General features: G+C 38.8%; 1 protein-coding gene across 1 annotated transcript in view; it reads right to left on the bottom strand.

Moving 5' to 3' along the window:
• Nucleotides 1-705: 705 nt before the first annotated feature.
• THSD7B (thrombospondin type 1 domain containing 7B) overlaps nucleotides 706-21,624 on the bottom strand; it is a gene marked incomplete at its 5' end in the record, with an annotated part of 807,803 nt that continues 786,884 nt past the window's right edge. The window contains 7 exons of the mRNA XM_082630042.1: nucleotides 706-2,781; nucleotides 11,188-11,275; nucleotides 14,561-14,753; nucleotides 16,968-17,050; nucleotides 19,343-19,438; nucleotides 19,539-19,712; nucleotides 20,828-20,987. Coding sequence (XP_082486168.1) covers nucleotides 2,700-2,781; nucleotides 11,188-11,275; nucleotides 14,561-14,753; nucleotides 16,968-17,050; nucleotides 19,343-19,438; nucleotides 19,539-19,712; nucleotides 20,828-20,987 — 876 coding nt within the window. The 3' untranslated portion in view covers nucleotides 706-2,699. The remainder of the gene's footprint in view (nucleotides 2,782-11,187; nucleotides 11,276-14,560; nucleotides 14,754-16,967; nucleotides 17,051-19,342; nucleotides 19,439-19,538; nucleotides 19,713-20,827; nucleotides 20,988-21,624) is intronic.

The following is a 21,624-nucleotide window of genomic DNA, read 5'->3' as shown; positions in this document are numbered from 1 at the left end:
AGTCCCCTTTCATGGAATGACTGGGCATTTCCGTCTGATGCCACCTTGCTGTCCCCTGGTTGGGGGGAAAGCTGGTTAAGTAATGTTTCTCTTATAGCCCTGAGGGACTAATAATGTATGGACTAATGTAAGCCCCACTGGCTACCAGAGTTAGATGTTCAGGATGCCCAGATGCCTGGGTGGCAGCTGTAAAAACTAGGGCACTAGATGTGTGAACAAGCTCCTTTCCAGGAGATGCTGGGGACCTGGGGTAAGACAGAAGGAGAGCTCCAAGATGGTTCCCACCAGCCTCCATGGCCTTTGAAGAGTATTTCAGTTAGCCTCTAGATGTGGATTAAATTAGATGCCTTCCCTTCAGGCCAAAGCTTTAAGATATGCAAAGAGGCCTCTTTCACAGAAATTCTGGACACTTTTCAGTTGGGTGCCTCTGTGCTGGGCCCTGGAAGGTGCCCACAATGAGTCCATGCAAGCTTTTTAAGAAGTTTCTTTGTTCACTGTGGCCTTGTGGGTCTTGTGGTCACAAGCCCAGTTGATTTTCAAAGCTAGATGTTTTGAACGCCTGTCTCTCAGGTGCAGGTCTTAAAAACTGGGGTGCCAAATGTGGGGTTCAAACATTTTACTTCTCAGAAGCTGGGGATTGTGTCTCCTGATGGAGGGTCACTGCACCAGGGGTGGGGCTTACGGAGAGAATGTGTCTCAGCCTCTCCTACCCATTTTGATGTGGGTTTTTTCTTGTGTGCCTGATGTGTAGGAGTCACTCGGCTAGTTTCTGGATTTCTTTTGGAGGACTGTTCCGTAGGAAGCTGTAGATTTGGCATGTCTGTGGGAGGAGGTGAGTTCAGAATTCTTCCGTGTTGCCATCTTGAACCAGACCCCCCTTTTACATTTATTGTTAATGTCTACCTTAGGAGGAAAATGATTTCATTATCTCACTCTGGGAGTCAAACAACTGAGGCAGAGACAATTTATCATCCTTGCATAGGCTCATACAGGCAGTAAAGGGCACAGCTAGGATTCGATCTCTGAAGCAGGATCTCTTGAATTATCATGAAGACTACTGAAGCTTTAGCTAAAGGGAACTAATAAAAGGACAATTCTAGGAGCTGTTTCCTCAACCACAGTATTGACATAAGCTATTCTCTTTTCATGTACTTTTTTCACTTAAAACCATGGTGCCATTGAAGAAAATCAATTAGTGTTAAAATGGTCAACACAAGTCTTGGTATAAGTAAAAACATCCTCTATCTTGCTCATCGTATCACATTTCTAACAAACAGTTCTATTTTCTCGGGCCTCTCAGTTCATTTATGTGTCAGTGTTTGCATTATTATTACAGCGGTTTGTTCTAATGTTAGCTAAGCTTTAAATATTCCTTCAAAGCTACTCTGTAATCATGCTTGGCTCCATTTCATAGTATAACCATTAGTGCTGAGAATGTGGGGTAAGAGTCCTTTTCTCTGTCAGCGATTTCAGCTGTCAACCTCTAAAACAGTGACGCAGGGAATCTGTTATTAAAGCTGTTTTCGTCAAAGCATGGGCTCTTCAGTAGGGAATAAGAAGTCTACAACAGTTAACATTTCAGTCTCTTGAGCACTTTATTTGTTATAAATACAAGTCAATACCACAAGATGGCACCGTCTTACTTTTCAACATCTACAATTACAAACATTGATCTTCATAAAATGGTTTCAGCTTTTTCATGTGTTGTTTTAGATATTATTGAAACCTTATAAAAGCAAGACTTGCTACAAACAGGATCAGCGTTCGATATATATTAAATGAGGTCAGATAATTAAATTCAAAAAAAGAATTTATAAATATTCAATAAGAAAATTGAAATTACAAAAGCAGCGTTTTTCATCATTAAACTGAATTACAACTGTGTGTGGTTAATGCTGTATGTACATGGCTAAGTTTTTGTTAAAATACAGTTTTAGTAATGAAATAATTTACCTCTTTCTCCAATATAACCACCTATTACTTCATTTGTACACCCTAACATTCAATACACATTTCATTCAAAACCACCTAGCTTTCATCTAGTCCAGCAATTACACACATTCCATTTGTTTTCAATAGATGCAACCCATGAAGTACCATCATCCCCCTGGCTACAAAACAAAATACAATTTGTAAAGGTAAAAACTCAGAGAATTGCTGAAATGGTAACCCATTCTCTCTATGTTCATGAAAATAGGCAATCCAATTTGAAAGTCTTTGAACCGATGTAAGCTCTAGAAAACTCAGTGTTGAAGTATGGGAAGAATAAGGATTTGCACTAACATAGTGCATAACAATGCAGTGTCAGGCGACTCATCATTTACAGTAAATGCCTTGATTGGACTTTCCTCCGGATTGTCGTCATGCTGCTAAGGATAAAGTTTATACTCGAGTCTGTGGGAATTCCATCATGTTTCCTTCTTCCCATTTCCAAGTAGGAAGAGAAGGGTTTTCAGGTTCCTTGGGAAAATCAAAGAATTAAACACTCACACCCACAAACAACTTGAAAGCAAAATGGCAGACAAAATAAGCCTTGACTCCATGTCCAAATGAAGTTGAGTCAATATTACTTTCACAATATTTGTATCCTGCCTCGTATAACGCATCATGAGATTCCTCAAAAAACTGAGAATTCTGAGAGCTACAAGAGAGAAAGCAGTTAAGGCAGTTGATGTCTACATTTGGATTTCCTTTTCAGGTTACATGTCTAAGTCTCCATCGTAGGCTAAGGTCAGAGGCTTCTGTTGGGGAGGTGTGCTTTGATGTGGTTTTGGCTTCTTGCTGTAAAGGGAAAAGAATTCCTGAGATAAAGTTCACAGAGCTCTGTTTCACCTGCCAAACACAATTGTGAGGTACAGAAATTCAAGTGGTTAGACAAAAGATTGATTTCTCTGGACTGGTGGGTTCCTTTTTGGAATATTGGTGTACTTTGACCCTTAAACCAGGAGAAGCCTTTGTTTTCTTTTTTCAGAATCTTAAAAATGGTTTAGTGGAAACAATGAATTTGGTAAAGGCTACTTTCCTTTGTTTATATGCAGTAATGCGAACATCTGTTGCTCACTAATTCCTGAACTACTATGACCTCCACAGCACAGATGTTTAACATCATAAGTAGCTAGAACAGCCAGACTCCCACGCCTTACTCTGCCCTTCTTTTCAAGTAAACACGCTTCTGCTCTGGCCTGAATCCTGACATCTAGCTGCCAAGTCACCAGAGCCTGTCAGGAAAATTTCACTGGTTCTGCACCAGGCAAAGCTATTCTCCCCGGTCTCTGTTCTCCTTGAGGTCAACAACGTTGCCAGATCAGGGAGGGCCGCCATTCCTTCTCACAGAGAGAGAAGCTGAACTTGAGTTACATTCCCAAATCACACAGTGATGCCCCAGATCTGGGCAAAACATGCTGCATTACGCTCTTAGATTCTCAGTATGCGTGAATCTCAGTTGATGAGTATTTATAGTTTGAATTCTACCACACAGTGCCCCACCTCCCTCCGTTCTGTCTCCCTTCCCTCCTCAGTGCCTTGGCTTTACTGTGACTTCAGAGCCCAGCTCTCTTCGGGTTGTCCTCACCAGCAGGGGAGCCATCAAGTGCCAAGCCCTGTGCTGAGGATTTACAGAAGGTATCTCAATACATCCCAGGACAGCACTGAGAGGGAGGCATTAGGATTACTGCTACTTGACAGAGAAGGACTAGAGAGGTTAGTTACCTTCCCTTACGTCACTGAGTGAGTGGCACAGCCTGGAATCTAAGTGCATCTAAAACACACAGGACAAATGCTTTTAACCCTTCAGTGCATCCTCCCTCTATCCAATTCATTAATTAGGCACTTGGTGGAAACAACTTTTTTGTCTGTATGTATTGATTTTTATACTTCGAGTGAATGTAAATTAAAAACAAACATTTCAGTGTGTACAACTGGCTGGCATTTCGAACACTGTGTTACAGTGTTGCATAACCATCACCCTAAAGGGAAACTGGTCCCACTACGCAGTCTCTCCCCGTTCTCTACTCTGTCCCTGGCAACCACATATCAACTTTCTGCCTCTGTAAATTTGCCTATTCTGGGTATTTCATATGGAATCATACTATATGTGTGGCCTTTTGGGTCTGGCATCTTTCACTTAATGGTTAAATTAGAGAATTGTTTGATATGTGAATTTTACCACAAAAAAAAAGATGTTTGATAACATGGCTGTAGGGAGAATCTCCTAGGTTAAAATACTCCGGTTCTAATTCAGGAGAAATTTTTTTTTTTGATGTTTGAAGCGATTTATAGATGCTACAGAGGTAAATTACAACTACAAGGAACCAGAGATCCTACTGTGTCCCTACCCGGCACCCAGCATGTAGCAGGTGCTCAGTGTATGACTTGCTGAGTGCTGGGCACTGGCTTCAGGCAAACACCTGCCTCTCAGCAGAGGGGAGGAAGAAATATGCTTTAAATTCTCTGCAGAGGCGTCCTCGGCCTATGATTTCCCATGTCCGTTCCGCTTCTCAAGAGCAGTTACTGCATAATTATCTGAGTAACATTCAACTTTATCTGTATTAACATATATGTATATTCCAGTGTCTCTAGTCATATTGCCAGGCCCAGGCTCCTTATCAGTTATCTACTTTATATATAGGAGTGTGTATATGCCAATCCCAATCTCCCAATTTATCCCCCTCTCTTTCCCCCCTGGTAGCCATAAGCTTGTTTTCTATATTTGTGACTATTTCTGTTTTGTAAATAAGTTCATTTGTACCATTTTTTAGATTCCTCATATGAGCAATATCATATATTTGTCTTTCTCTGTCATACTGAGCAAAGTAAATCAGACAATCTCTAGGTCCATCCATTTGCTGCAAATGGCATTATTTTGTTCTATTTGGCATTTGCTAAGGGCTGTTTGGCAGAGAAATGGGAAAGCTGAGTCCTGGGGCATGGGGAGGAGGGATAGAGATGGCTGGATCTTTACAGAGACAATAATATTTGGTTACCAAAAGGGATGGGGGGATGAGAGATAAATTAGGAGTTTACACACTACCCTATATGAAATAGGTAAACAACGAGGACCTACTGCATAGCACAGGTAACTCTCCTCAGTATCTTGTAATAATCTATAATGGAAAAGAATCTGAAAAAGAACTGGTGTGTGTGTGTGTGTGTGTGTGTGTGTATAACTGAATCACTTTGCTGTACACTTGAAACTAATACAACATTGTAAACTAAGTACACTTCAATAAAAAAATAAAATTCCAAAAGAAGAGACAATAATAAAGTTGACCAGCCTCTAGGACTGTGCCTGGAAAATTCTGCTCAAATATGAGACAGATTTTTATAGCAGTTTCTAGGTATGGAATTATTATGAACACTGTGTTCACCTCTAGGGAAAAAAGGGGGGTCCCAGTATCTAGGTCTTGGATTTTTGTGGCTTGTGGTGTGTGTTGGGATGGTTGTGATGAAGGCTTCATTTCATATGCATCTTTTCATACTGTGTAAGCTCTCAATAGACAGATACTAAAGTCACATCTATGAATGTGTGAGATCTGAGAACTTTTAGAGAGTTTAAAAGTTAGCAACCGCTGAATAAGGTGGTGATTTTGCTGGGGAGCTGTGGCTTTACAAAGCTTCCTGCCTGGTTAACAAGAGCCCTAAGAGGAAGAGCTGACTGGGAGGCTGCCCTCTGCACAGGCAGCAAATAGGAGACTTGTCCTTCGAAGTCCCTGCTGCCTTTCCTTTCTCCCTACCTGGTACTTTTAGGAAACTCATTTAGGAATCATTTTTTAAGTCACTTTCTCTCCTCAACTCTGGTATCGGGGAAGGTGTGACCACCTCACTCATACTAAATCAGGAGCCACCAATGCCTGGCCCGTGGGCCGCCGCCACCCCCGGGCATCCTGTACCCGTGGTGGACATCTCCCATCCATCACATTATTGTTTACTGCTGAGCCCAGGAATAGCCTCATAACTCTTCCTAACGGAGCACTCTTGACAGCCACCATCACTTTCAGAGTTGGCCCAAGGGAGAAAACCAGTATGCAACCCCGGCTGTAAGAGATCATTGATGGACACGTTTTAAAATCACCTCTTCCATGACCATTTGTGTTTTAGCAAAGGATAAACCCATTAAACCAGAAAAGTGAGCTCATTGTAAACGGGCAGGCAAGTGCTGGCACTTCTCAGCACTCTTGAAGTCAAGCCACAAGGACCCATCCCCAGACCAGAAGATATTAACAGGCAGCTACTCAGGAGGGCCGAGCCTCGGAACAAACTTTCAAATTTGAGAGCCCCTTTCCTGCGTTGTGCTGAGCAAGGTAGAATAGCTTCAGTTCTCCGAGTAATTTCCAGGCACTATGTCTAGATTACCTACAAGCTCACCCAGTGGTCGTCCCCACTAAATTACCTCATGAGTCTTTATTGCCAGGGGAGCTGGGCATCAGTAATATTATTTCAAAAACTCCAAATGCTAATGGCAGACGTGCAAACGGTCATATCTGAACGAAGCAGTCCTTGAGAAGACTATGTTTCTCTATTTTCTCAAAAACATGTCCAAGTGTTATCATAAATTTGCCTTCATCTAAAGTGTACACCTAACAACTGGCATATTTATTAGAGCAGCTCTCTTGTCCTAAGCTTTTTATTTTGGGGGAGAAAATATAAAATCTCCAAAACTGTCATCCTCTAACTCTTCTGTGAGCTATTGAATAGAAATAGATGGTGTGAAAATACCTATCTGGATTCTTTGGGTAGCTCCTATATAACAGTAAATGTTTTGATATCAATAGGTCTGTATCCAGGTCTGTAGCTTACTTTACTTGGGAAATGAAGAGCCCCTAAAAAAGGTGAAAGGTGTAGACACTACCTCGAGTCTGAAGAGTTTTTAGAATTACTCAAGGGAAAGAAACTACAGAGATTCAAAGTCCAGTGGAAAGAGAATATACATTTGGGGGTTAAGACAAACCTGGAGTTGATTTCACCAGGCTGATGGCCTTATGTAAGTTATTCAACTTTTCTGAGGATTACTTACTCCCCCCTTTAAAATGAAGGTGATATTAGCAACACCTCATTGGATTATTATGAAGACTGAATAAGGCAATCTATGAAAAGCACTTTGTTTGATGTATGAATATTAGATTTTTTTCCTGGCGGCCTGGGTGTGATCCCTGGTCAGGGAGCTTGATCCTACATGCAGCAACTAAAAAATCCCGCATGCCACAACTAAGACCTGGCACAGCTAAATAAATAAATAGGCCTATCAACACACCAGGGTATAGGGAAACAGTAGAGAATGAAGTTGAAAGAGTTCTCTGGGCTCAAATAGTGGGAGACTTTAATTGACTGGTAAGGCAGCCAGAACATGACTTTCATTTTGCTGTCAATGGGTGTCTGTCTGAGGAGGAAAGGGGCTGATCACTTAGCTATGTTTTAGGAAGATTAATCTGGCTACCGACTGCTGAAGGGAGCATTTGTAAAGAATCCAAATATAGCAGTAACTGCTACTTCCAACAGGGGATTATTAAGACTGGGCATTGAGGATGAAAAAAATAGGTATGAGAAATACTGTACATAAATAGTTATATAATTTGGCCAAAAAAAAGTAAGGGGCAATTCCATTGATCTTTTATAATAAAAATTTTCCAGAAGGTTGTTTGTCATCAGAACTCAGTGAGGTACCTAATTAATCCCCAGCACCTAGAATTATACAGAAAGGGCTGCAATAAATATTTATTGTTGAAGGAATGGATTAAGGGTAACACAATTTTAAGTTGAAGGAAATGGAGAAATGTAAAAGGGTGAAATTTATGACTTATTAAATTTTAATTTTTAATCTTTTAGATATTCTAGGGAAGAAGGAACCATAGAATCTAGAATTGGGGATGTGGCTATGAAGTAGAACACATCCAAGCTTTCACAGACTATTTAATAGACTAGCTGATTATCTTACACTGTATTGGGCCATTGCTTTGAGAGCACTGTCTCATCTGTCAACCCTTTATGTTCTTTGTTGCAATTTAAGACCTTTTCCTTCTTCTAATCTTTTTTAGTGGTGAATGCTTCCTATCACTCTCAACCTCATATAGGGCTTTCCACTTCACATTTGTTCACTAAGACAGGACCTAGACAATACTCACAAAACTTACCAATTCAAACATAATTGGTCAAATCATTTGATTTTAGGGTAAATGACTAACTGAAGGTGTTCCTTTTTGCTACAACACTGTGGAAATATTAGTTAGATAGAAATCCAACTTCTAGAAATTCAATTTCAGTCACTATAGGTGGCAGAAAAAATGAAAACCACTTTATTTTCTTCACTAACTTTCACTGACCAAGAGCAAAAATTTAAAAACCTGTGTAACCTTGGAAGTACAAGCTAGAAATACAAAGACTGGATTTGAATTGCAATTAAAACTTGGGTGAAAATTCTCAAGGAAATAGTTTGAGACAGATGATGAATATAAATATCTTGATTTAGAGAAAAAAAGGAACACTTTGATCTCATGAAAATTAAAATCCTTTGAAAATTATTCTTAGGAAGCTAATAAAATATTCTCAACACACTTGCAAACATTCAAATGTATTTACTTCTGTCTGGTTTCAAGACCAGCTCATCAAATAAAATATAGTCTATACAATAAGCTAATCATCATTTTCTGAGAATAACATATTTTTAGAAACTGGTCACTTACAAATTGGGGTTCCTGGAATGGATAGTCTGTTAAATTTTCTCTCATGGCTGATCAATGTAGATAAATAGCTGGCTCTACTATTCAAAATGTACTAATAGGTTGTTTGAACCAACAAGTCAATTTAACATAACTGGTCAAAATTGGTCAGTTTGAGAAGAAAATTTAAGAACTAGAATTATCTAGAGTGATGGTTCTCAGCCTTGCCTGGATATTAGAATTACCTGGGGGCACTTTTAATTATTCCTGCATGTGGTCAAGTTGTTCGGATGCTTAAATCAGACTCCCTGGGGCTAGAAATATCAGAAAGGGAATGTAAAAATACAATACCTTTTAAAATCGCACCCCCAAAATAAAATACTTAGGAATAAACCTGATCAAGGAGGTGAAAGACTTATATGCTGAGAACTATAAAACACTAATAAAGGAAATTGAGGAGGATTCAAAGAAATGGAAAGATATCCCATGCTCTTGGGTGGGAAGAATTAATATTGTTAAAATGGCCATACTACCTAAAGCAATATACAGATTTAATGTGATCCCTATCAAATTACCCATGACATTTTTCACAGAACTAGAATAATCCTAAAATTCATATGGAACCATAGAAGACCCAGAATTGCCAAAGTAATCCTGAAGAAAAGGAACAAAGCAGGAGGCATAACCCTCCCAGACTTTGGACAATACTAAAAAGCTACAGTAATCAAAACAGCATGGTATTGGCACAAAAACAGACATATGGATCAATGGAACAGAACAGAGAGCCCAGAAATAAAACCACACAACTACGGTCAATTAATCTTCAACAAAGAAGGCAAGAATATACAATAGGAAAAAGACAGTCTCTTCAGCAAGTGGTGTTGGGAAAGTTGGACAGCTGCATATAAATCAATGAAGTTAGTTAGAACATGCTCTCTCACCATACACAAAAATAAACTCAAAATGGCTTAAGACTTAACCATAAGACATGACACCATAAAACTACTAGAAGAGAGCATATGCAAAACATTCTCTGACATAAATCATACCAATGTTTTCTTAGGACAGCCTCCCAATGCAATAGAAATAAAAACAAAAATAAACAAATGGGATCTAATGGAACTTACAAGCTTTTTGCACAGCAAAGGAAACCATAAACAAAAGGAAAAGACAACCTATGGAATGGGAGAAAATATTTGCAAATGATGCAACCAACAATGGCTTAATTTCCAAAGTATACAAATAGCTCATATAGCTCAACAACAAAAAAACAACCCAATCAAAAAATGGGCAGAAGACCTAAATAGACATTTCTCTAAAGAAGATGTACAGATGGCCAATAGGCACATGAAAATATGCTCAACATTGCTAACTATTGGAGAAATGCAAATTGAAACTACAATGAGGTACTACCTCACACCGGTCAGGATTGCCATCATTAAAAACTCTACAAATAACAAATGTTGGAGAGAGTGTGGGGAAAAGGGAGCCCTCTTACACTGTTGGTGCAGCCACTGTGGAAAACAGTACGGAAAACTCTTTCTCAGAAAACTAAAAATAGAATTACCATACAATACAGCAATCCCACTCCTGGGCATATATCCAGACAAAATTCTAATTCAGAAAGATACATGCACCCCTATGTTCACAGCATCACTATTCATAGTAGCCAAGACAGGGAAACAACCTAAATGTCCATCAACAGAGGAATGGAAAAAGATGATGTGGTACACATATACAGTGGAATACTACTCATTCACAAAAGAGAATGAAATAATGCCATTTGCAGCAACATAGATGGATCTAGATATTATCATACTAAGTGAAGTAAGTCAGAAAGAGAAAGACAAATACCATATGCTATCTCTTATATGTGGAATCTAAAATATGATGCAAATTAGCCTATCTATGAAACAGAAACAGACTCATGGACATATAGAACAGCCTTGTGGTTGCCAAGGGGGAGGGGGTTGGGGGAGGGATGGAGTGGGAGGTTGGGGTGAGCTTTTATATACAGAATGGATAAACAACAAGGTCCTACTATATAGCACAGAGAACTATATTCAACATCCTGTGATAAACCATAATGGAAAAGAATATATGTATGTGTAACTGAATCAGTTTTCTGTACAGCAAAATTAACACAACACTAAATCAACTATACTTCAATAAGCAAAATTAAAAAAAAAAAGAATCTCTGGGACTAGGATTCAAATATCAGTCCCCAAGAGGTGCCAGGAAATGCCAGTGTGCCATCAAAGCTAAAAAGTACTGATCTAAATCAAAATTCTAAAATGGGAAAGCCCTGACTAATGACTTGCCTCTTATACCTTCTGATAGTATAAAGAATGTTATTTCAAACAAGGACAATAAAGATAGTGATTTCCCATTTCAACTATTCACCAATTCTACTGTTGATGATTATTTGTGAGTTCAAGGGTTCTGTTATAATGGCCAATGATCTTAAGTCTTCTTTTAGTACAACATGCCACCCATGAAAATATGGAATATTAACTTTTTACTAGTTAGTACTTACCAAACAAGGTAGGAAGTAAATACTAGGAAAATCATGATAAGAAAACCACCACCTGAAACGCCATAAACCCAGATTTTCACTCGGCCATCTGTTTAAAATAGAAAATAACAAGCTTATTAACAGAAGCTTTACTTCTTACCTAAATTAGTGTATTATTTATTTCTTAGCTGAATTCTGAGGTTTGTGTAAGTCAGAAGCATAGGTGGAAATACCCACATGTGACAGCTATAAATGTCAAAAAAAAAGGTGAAAATATAAAATGTAAGATAGTCTATCATTTCTTCACAATGCCAAACAAAGACCAGAAATCAGTACTTCATAAAATCTAACAACTGGCAGGATATTTTGATTTTCATTTATATATACTTCTAATACAAAAGTATTGCAAAACATATACATATGTGTACAAGTATATATTATTTTGCACTTATTATCTGCTGGAGTTAAAAAAATAGAACCAGTCTGATCTATTTTGTGGTTTTTACTGTGTGAGGTATACCCTGACTGTATGTATGGTGTGCGTGTGTGTGTATAAATTTGAGTTGTTTCTGGCAATCTCATGGTTTTTGCTGTGTTTTACATGAGCACATAGTTAACTAAACTTAGAATTGCACTGATAGTAGCAATGCCTTCGCATCTCAAAGGAACTATGTTCCTTTCTGAAAGATAAACACACAAAAGGTTCATTATACTACATGAAAGTAATTAACTGTGGGTCCAAAGAACGTATCAACATCTTATGCTAAAGACTTTCGTGAGATGAAAATCAAAATCTATTGTAAACAACACTTGTTTGGAAGAAAATCACAATTACTTTCAATTGTATTATGACTACCTATTACAATTTTTGCTTACAAGACACTTTCAAGCCTCAATCAGGTTTTAGAATGAGGTGTCAATGTAGTAATGATATATTTCTATGGTCATAAAACTTTTAACAAAGCTTTGATTCTTATCTCTTTGAAACACTAATGATGAAATCCCCTATTCTGATTTTTTTACATTGGCAATAAGAAAAAATAGTCTTTCCTGAGTGAGAATGCATCTGTCATCTTATTACCCCTAAACCTCACAGAGCTGAAGTATTGGAAGATACAGTGTTTTTCAATCCCTAGTACAGAGGTATGTGGTCCATGACCTTTAAGCCATGTTACTTAAGAAGAATCAATATAGCTTTTTATAATAGCATAATGGATAGGTGCAATGTTCAAACTATTAAAAAAAGATAATGTAGTGAAAAGTCAGTCTTCCTGCCACTCTCTCTGAGCTCCCTACCCAGCCACTACCACTGTAACCAGTTTGCTTGCAAACCATCTTATAGTTTTCTCTGCACATACAAGCAAATGAGTACAAACACAAAATACCTGCACTTTTTAAAAAAGACAGAAATGGTGTGTATCACTCACTTTGGTATTTCTTTTCTACGTCACAATATATATTGGACATATTTCCATGCTAGTTCATAAAGACAGGTCTATCTCATTCTTTTTGATACCTCTATGAGACACATTGCACAGTTGTATCTATTTTTGTTTTTCTGTTATTCTACTTATAGACATTTAGGCTATTTCCACTCATTTGCTATGTAATAAGCAGTCATATAATGAATATCATTTATATACTTCTCTTAGTATATGTGTGTATATTTGTACGATGAATTCCTAGGAGGAAAATTTTAGGTCAAAATGTATGATAGATTTTTGCCCCATTGCCCTCCAGAGAGGCTGCTCAAGTTTACAGTCTCATCATGAGAACCTAATGAAAGTTATTAACTCTCCCCAGACTAAATATATATTTTACATATATACTTACATACTATGTATACAATAGTGTATATATGAATATACATATATGTGTATTTATGTGTGTGTGTATCCGTATATATATACACACACACACATATGCACATACACGTATACTCACATACGTGCTATTGATGCTTTAGTGAGACCTCCAAAGGTTAAGGACCTCAAGTGTGGATTTGAACACTCATTTCCCTGGAACTTCACCCTAATTCTCTTCCTGAAATAGGGTCTACGAGCAGTGGGTGAACCTTGCTACATTTCATATCACGCTTCCCTCAAATTTAAGTCTATTGCTATGAATTAGCTAAATGTCACTAAACGTCACAAAATGAGTAAGATATTTTTGAATACCTATGGCATACCCAGACATACACAGGAATCAAAACTTGAGTAAGATATTGTGGTCATCCTTAAAAGTTAGTTAAGGAGTGTACATCTTGTTTCTTCCTCTAGATGTAGGGTCCTTTGTGCCTGGGCTCTAGTTTTGCTTCATTTAAGCATGTCATCAAGGCACTTTGGTATGGCCAACACCTAGGGTCTGGGAGGAAAGTTCCCAAGGTATATTTTGGCTGAGCTTTGTGTGTCTCTTCCCTCTCAGTGCTCCCTTCCCTCAGTCACTCACAGCATTTTGTTTTCTAGAAGAGGTACGTACAGTAGGCACAGAGAATTTTGCTTTCATTTTCTGCCCACATCACAGAGTGGGAAGTAGAGACCAGTGCTTTGTAAAGACCTTATTGGCCTGCCTTTCAAACCTTCCTGTCACTTACTGGTGGTGTGTCCTTGGTCAAATTAGTTTGCCAATTTTAGCATCCTAATCACTAAAATGGGGATAATGGCATCTCATTATGTGCAAGAACGTAATGAGTCATGCACCACAACCAGCATGGAACCAAAGGGTACACAGAAAGCATCTAAAAAATGTTCATTCTTGTCCTTAATACCCACTAATTTTTGAGTCCTGCAGGCCTGACAGTGTGCTAATACTCATGACAATCGTGCAGGGCAGGTGCCACTAGATTGATTCGTAGATGAGGAAACAGTTCCAGAGAGGTGAAGAAACTACAGTCAGTCACAAAATCAGTACCTTCTGAGCTATAATGCCAGTAAGGTCTGTTGGCCTCTGAAATTGATGCTCTTTACTATTTCACTGGTGTTTCTCAAACCAGATAGGGTCCCTGGACATTCCCCTAGGTACCTGCATGTTCCTGAGAATCTATTCCAATTTTTGCTTTTAATTTCAATTATATACACAAATTCACAGTTATAAAAATAAAGTCTTTGGCAGAGATAATTTACAATCCAAATATTTTTAAAGATAAATATTTTGGTTCCTTAACTCAGTGTCTCTTAAACTGGGATTGACAGACTTACCTTCAACCACCCCATGAGAACATTTTACACCACACAACACTCAAATTTGAGAAACCTTGAACTAGACCATGTTGCTTTTTTCCTTCTCTCCTCTTTTCCTTCTTCTCTCCATTCTTTCCATCATGAGCAGTGGTCACAATATGAACCCCAATCCCCCATAAGAGAATTTAAGTTTCTGACTTATAACCAATATGTACCTGGATCAAGGGGTTGAAGAGACCATCCTTTAAAAATATCACGTATTTTTGAATTCACAGGTCTGTTTTTCCCAGCAAGAGTTTTCACATCAGCTTTTTTGTCCTCTGAACCAGGTACTTTCATGCAGTAATCCAGGAAACCACTGGATCTCATGATCTCTGTATAGCCCTTCTCACAGCCGCAGACTCCACCCTATAGCACAAAAAAATGTTTGCGGTTACACAGTGAGCTGTGTAGGTGAAAAAAGAACGCTTTAACTGCTGGAGGCACTTAACATTCGCATGGTATGTCATGGCAATTTAGGGTTTTCCAGCACCAGACTTGCCAAAGAGGTGAAAATTTAATAAACAGTTCACCTTTTTGAATTCCAAAGTCAACCCTTAAATAAATCATCAGTTCTTTCTAGTGGTTTATAGTTCTTATACCTTCCAAATATGAAATCACAATTCTTTGTCAATAGTGGGCATTAACTACAACCTTTTCTCTCTTACAGAGATGTTTAAAGCATCTAATTAAAAATTAGCCTCAACTCTTCCCCCAGCTGTTTCAGATTCCTGCCCACTCACTCCAACCTGCCCTTGACACTGAGAAGCAAAGCAACAGGAATTATGTACATATCTTCTTTGAGTTTTGTGCTCTTTGAGGTCGATTTCTGCCTCTATCACTTTCTGCTATTGATCACTAACTAGTCGGAACTGCCTCTCCACTCAAAGGCTTAGTTCTTCACTCAGAGGAGACAGCCCAAGACTGTGGAGAAAAAAAGACTTCGCCAAAGGCACACGTCCAAGAGAGGGAGGAGAGAGAGAGATAGAAATATTGATATCTTGTAGTAATCTGAGTGTCACATCACATCATCACATTCCTAGTTGGCATCATGACAATATGACCTTCATATTTGTGGATTCCTGGTAATTTTCATGTACAATAAACCTCTCCAAGAAACTGATTATGATAAAGTATAACAGACAAGGATTTCTATCTGTCTCTGGAAGTGAAACTGAAAATAACTGCTCTTCCTTCCTTCAGCAAACATAAAAGCAATAGAAAAGAATAGAAAATAAGCATAAGATTATGAATCTCTATAACTCTGCTATTAGGGCTCCTCACATAAAACTATTTCTGGAATTTTCTGAACAGCCTTACATAGCCACTCACGTCAGTCCTTATGCATCAGCCAGGTTTACTTAGGTCATCAACTGTTGAACACATGATTTTGAGGAGCAACAGATACTAACACTAAAAATAGGGTACCACAATCTTCCACAAGAAGTAAAAGAGACTTCCCTGGTGGCGCAGTGGTTGAGAATCCGCCTGCCAATGCAGGGGACACGGGTTCGAGCCCTGGTCCAGGAAGATCCCACATGCCGCGGAGCAACTAAGCCAGTGTGCCACAAGTACTGAGCCCATGCACTGCAACTACTGAAGCCCACGCACCTAGAGCCCGTGCTCCGCAACCAGAGAAGACACCGTAATGAGAAGCCCACACACTGCAACAAAGAGTAGCCCCCACTCACCGCAACTAGAGAAAGCCCGCGTGCAACAACAAAGACCCAACACAGCCACACATACATACATACATACATACATAAATTTATTTTTAAAGTAAAGGTCGGAAAAGCATATAATTAATAAATGCCTACAGTTTAGGTAGCACTCATATTATTATGGTATTTCCAGTGGTTTTAATTGAAGACATTATTCAGTGTTTAATGGGGAGAACTAATTATGAAAAATTGGTATATGCTCAGCTATGAAAGCCATCTTTTCAAGATGCATCTCTGTTTAGTCTGAGTGAAAAGTTGTAATGGTAATTTTTTTTTTTTTTTTTTTTTTTTCGGTACATGGGCCTCTCACTGTTGTGGCCTCTCCCGCTGTGGAGCGCAGGCTCAGCGGCCATGGCTCACGGGCCCAGCCGCTCCACGGCATGTGGGATCTTCCCGGACCGGGGCACGAACCCGAGTTCCCCGCATCGGCAGGTGAACTCTCAACCACTGCGCCACCAGGGAAGCCCGGAAATTGTAATTTATGTTTTATTAAAGAGGGTATCCACAGAGTTGGGGGAAAGCCACACCTTCTATTTAGCAACAGCCTTAGCCCATGAAGTTGCTGCTGATCTCTTTTTTTCCAAACGGGAAGCTTAATCACTCACTCGTTTTTCTGTGGTAAAGAATTAACCTAGGGCTTAGAGATTTAGAGAATGGATTTAGAGAAAAAAGGACTGCTTTCTTGAACACATGCCCTGGAAAGAAATTCTTAATAGCTGTGATTACTCCTGCAAATGCCTCTCCGTGGTATCGTGGGCCCATGGAATTGCTACTTGGGCTGGAGGAGACTGGAAAACATCAGACAGCATACATATAACACAGCGATTACAATACTTGTCCAAGCCTCCAGCACATGACTCACCTGTGTACAGTAGGAGAAAGGTTTTCTGCAGGCCGGGTTACACTGCCGAATAGCAGCAGGGCGTGCCTGAGGGGAACAGCCTCCTACAAAGGAAATCCCACCATCATTTACAGATTTTTCTATGATGAATATTCATTTCTTTTCATCTCTGGCACTGGCTACCTTGTAACAGGATTATCTTTAAAAAATCTGTTTGCTGACAGTGTGGCCCAGTTTTATATGATTGATTACAGTACTCCAGGAAGGGCTGTTTGAGATGGGAAACTCTGCTACAGTAGAGAAGCTGTTTACAGTAGAGATTTTATACCTGCGCATTGGCAATGTGATTCTCTCATGTGGCCATGCTTGAGGGCAAAGCCTGTGTGTGTCAGGATCAGTAAAAGGACTGATGAAATCTCAAGTGAAGCTCAGGAGCAGAAAATATATAAGCGTGAAGATCTTTCTACATATTTTTTTTCCATCTCCCGCATACCCCAACTAGGCACTAGACCAATTCCCAATAACCAAACGGTAAAAGAATGCCACTAATCAATTCATGGGACCACAATATCAAACATTTTGGTAACATTTTAAATGTATTTCAACCAGAATACACACACACAGTCACATACATACTCCCACACCTATTTTTAACAGCAAATGTATACACTCCAGGAGGGATAGTCATAGATCTGACATAGTACTTGCAGGTCCTTATGAAATATTTTTGAGTAAATGGATGGAATAGTGTCTCTATAATCTGAAAATCACTTAATATTAGTCATGCCTTCCTGGATTCAAGGTACTAAGCAAAGGAGTCGGCATATTACTCAAGGGCAATATTTAAACTATATTTATATCCTACTGGTTGCATTTATAGATTCTAGCCTCTGCATTACTATAATTGTCAAGCAATTATAGTTTACGATTTTGTAACTAGCGAAAAGCTTTGGGCTTAAAGCTGTGTAGGGAATAGATCTACATTTACCCTAAGAATGAAACAGCTAAACTCTCACTGTTACTTGAAAAAATAAAACAAATAATCCTCACAGGAAAAACAAAACAAAACAGAACACCACCAGGATCCGGAATGAGCAGGTAGGTGTGAAATTGATCACGTGGGTGTTAGTGCTGCCAACACAGCCCCGTTGCTGCCAACAGAGTTTGGAGGGGGTGTTTTGCACTCAAACCAGGGATCGCCACCATGCAGTGTGTGAACCCCATGGGGAGAGGATCTCCTGGGAGTCGGGAAGAACATGTTAGAATTGTACAGTTTATCTAACATTTTAAATTTTAAGAATGAAATTAAGCTCAAATAATACTTAGCAGGTGACACTGGTAGCCGGAACTCATTCATCAGATGGCCCCGTGATGTACACTGGGCACAAGGTACTCCATACAGAGAATTTGATAGTGGAACCCTTACCAGTCCGTTAACTCTCAGCATATTGCAGCGTGTGATGCTTTCTGTGTTCCTGGTTAGGTAGATTTACAGTATATTAAGTTTTAACAGTAACTTACAAAATGGACGAGCAGCTTAAAATAAATTATTGTATGGAAAAGTTGTGGATTAAAGGGACAACCACTAATGCAAAAACAGGTAAACTAGAAAAAGGTGAAGCTAACAATCTTTCTACTCCAATAGAAAAATCAAAATTATCCTATTCTGATAAGCTCTTAGTCAGCCACAGTACTAAGTAAAAAGAATGACAATTTAATTTTCTTTGATAAGAAGGCATCAAAAAAAACGCCCTTTAAAATGATTGAGAAGACCATTTGTAGAATCAAATTGCATTCACTGTCATAAATGAAGACACCTTCCCTCAATCTATGGTCAGATATTAAATAACAATCATGACTAAAACATTGTTAAAAAGTGAAGCTTTCAGTACATGAACATAAGCATCTATAATTAACAGCAAAATGTTTTTTTACATCATTAATATATTTTAATTTTTATTATATCCTTATCAACCCTTTTAATTTCACTTTCTGTACATGTTTCATATCATGATACATTAGCACAGCAGTGAAGGATTTTAGAATATGTTGAGATCTGTTCTCAAATACTTTTTACTGAAAAGGTACATCTCTAAAAATTTTAGAGACCATTGTTTTAAACTAACATCTGTCTCTTTCAGTCTTTGTCTCTCAGATCATGATATTTAAGGAAATTTTATTGTGTTTCAGCTTATTTCTTTAAGTTGTCTGATATATGGGACTTCAAATAGAAGTGTTTGCTTTCTAAGATGCAAAGGTCTAACGGCAACTTGTCGTGAAGCTCATCTAAGGCCACTGCCCAGTCTTCCCTTGCTTATAATTTGTACGCTAATTCTTCTCACCACCAGCAACACTCAGAGATCTTTCTGAAGTGCCCACATGAATCTTAGGAATACCTGTGACGTTAATGCCATCTGAACGTTGGCACCATACAGTTCGTTCATTATTGTTCCAAAGACTTGCTTTCCATGTGTAGTGATAACATTTACCTCCTGCAAGTAAATATGATAACAGCGGTTCTATTATATGTCACATCAAAGCAGAATAAGCATTGATCAATCAACGCTAAGAGTTGAAAAGTGCTCTTGGTACCTGTACAAGGGCGTGTTTCTACAACCTGCTGGGGGCAACTGTCTTGGTTCTCAAAAGACTGAATTATAAATGTCCTTGACCTAGACTGACGACCCATAGTCTCGAAGCTTCTTCCATCGATGCAGGTCAGTTCACACGTGCTCCACTCTGACCATTCTGTTAAATGGCAGTCTCCTGGAGGATTGCGCAGCACAGAGCAGAGGAAAGAATGTGAAAACTGGCCCTTAACACCATTTACATGCACAGGTTCACAGTGAGATTTGTGTGGTGGTGCAGTGATGGGGTGGGTTCCAGAAACTATGCATTCCACACTGATACATTTTCTAATTAGAAAATACTAAGAATGAGGAAGTAATTTATGGTTTAATCTAGTTGAGCAAAAGAGCACCAAACACTAGACTGCCATTGTTTTGCTTCCAATCATGGCAGTTTTATCTACAGAACACTGTGACTACTAGTGATAGTAAATTTTTTAAAAGAAAGTGTAAAGATTACATCAACTCAGTTTTTAAAGAGCAGCATAACATCATAAAATAGATGTTCACAGAAATCATATAAAGGGAATAAGTCAGTTACTGAAGTGGAATATCTTTGAACTTAAAGAATGTTTAATAATCTAAACATACACACATTTATGTGTATACATTTATGTCTATATGTAGGTATGTGTTTTTACACACATATAACATGCCATGTTATAAGGATATATAAGGATATATTAAGCCACCTTAAACTCATAAGCTAAGCTGTGTTATTAGGATTAAAATAAATTCATAAATCTTCTGTAACTAATAATAACCTTCACGATTACATAGAACTTGCCTGTTTAACAGAGTGTTTCTGTGCACTTATAGCTTTACTTGTCCCCACCCATGTCATCACCCAGGGGTTCATCCACTCATGATTCCATCAATATTTTTTGAGCACTGGCCAATGTGCTAGGTGCTGTCAGGTCAGGTATTATTAACACATTTTCTAGATGGAGCAACCATTGCTCAAAGGGACCAGACTGTTTGTCCCAGGTAAAACACCAGTGAAGTGATACTGACAAGATTCTAACTTAGCTCTTAAATTTCCAAGTCCAGTGCTTTCCGCCCCCCCCACCCCCAGCCTACTTTGCCTCTGCTGAAGCTGTGAGGTATATTCCAAAGTGATAACCACAATGACAAATGAATTAAAGTTAATTAAAAACTTCAACTTGGACAAGAGAGAACTCAGGAAATTAATAGAAAAGAAATAAATAAAAAGGTCACCATGGAAGGCATTCCCGATCATTTAAAATTGCCTACCTGGGCAAGGCACAGAACATGGCTGCTTCAGGATGCTGTCTTGAAAGGGCATCTCTCCACACAGTGCATTGTCTACAGGTACAGTCCAGTGAGACATTGAACCATTGTGGACCACACAGGAGAGGCTGCGGATCTGGACTCCTTCCCCACAGTCTCCACCCTGTCAGAGGAAAGGATGCTGTCAGCATTACTCAAATCATGATCATCTCAAAGTTTTGGCTCCTGCCATCTCTTGCTCAAAAAAACCCTAGTTGCATATTTCGGCAGCTTCCTCCTCTTGAGAGTTATCTTTCAATTGTTGACAATAAGGCATCCCTGAGCAATTCTCCTAGAGCTGATAGAGCAACTAAAGTACAAATGCAAATCTATGCCTTGGAATTTATGCACTCAGCATATGACAATTCATTTTGGAACTCAGCCAGGATTGACTGAAAAAGAAAAACAATACCTAATTTGTCTAGGTGTATGTGATAAAATGGCCTAATCCATAATCACTCCCCCAAGAGAGCATGTACAGCCACAGAGCGTACATTTCTCTTTTGTTTTTCTTTTGTAGGGAATTCAGTACTTTCTCACATGGATTAGGTTTGGGTTTCCAGTAAAACGCTGATTTTCTCTATTGCTACGAGAAGTTGTTTTCCCAGAATGCCTTCTGTGCTGAATACTATTCTTTGAAGATATTTCATACAAGTCCCACTTATATTATTCTTGGTGATTAGGAAAAAAATTGTGCAGTGTCTCACAGAAACAGAAGCTTAGAATTGGAAGGCACTTAGTGGTTATCTAGTGCAACCATC

Source organism: Mesoplodon mirus (genome assembly GCF_964341445.2).
Source record: "Mesoplodon mirus genome assembly, chromosome: 8".
Taxonomy (NCBI): Eukaryota; Metazoa; Chordata; class Mammalia; order Artiodactyla; family Ziphiidae; genus Mesoplodon; species Mesoplodon mirus.
Note: the sequence above shows the minus strand (reverse complement) of the source record. Positions and strands in the feature narration are given on the sequence as shown.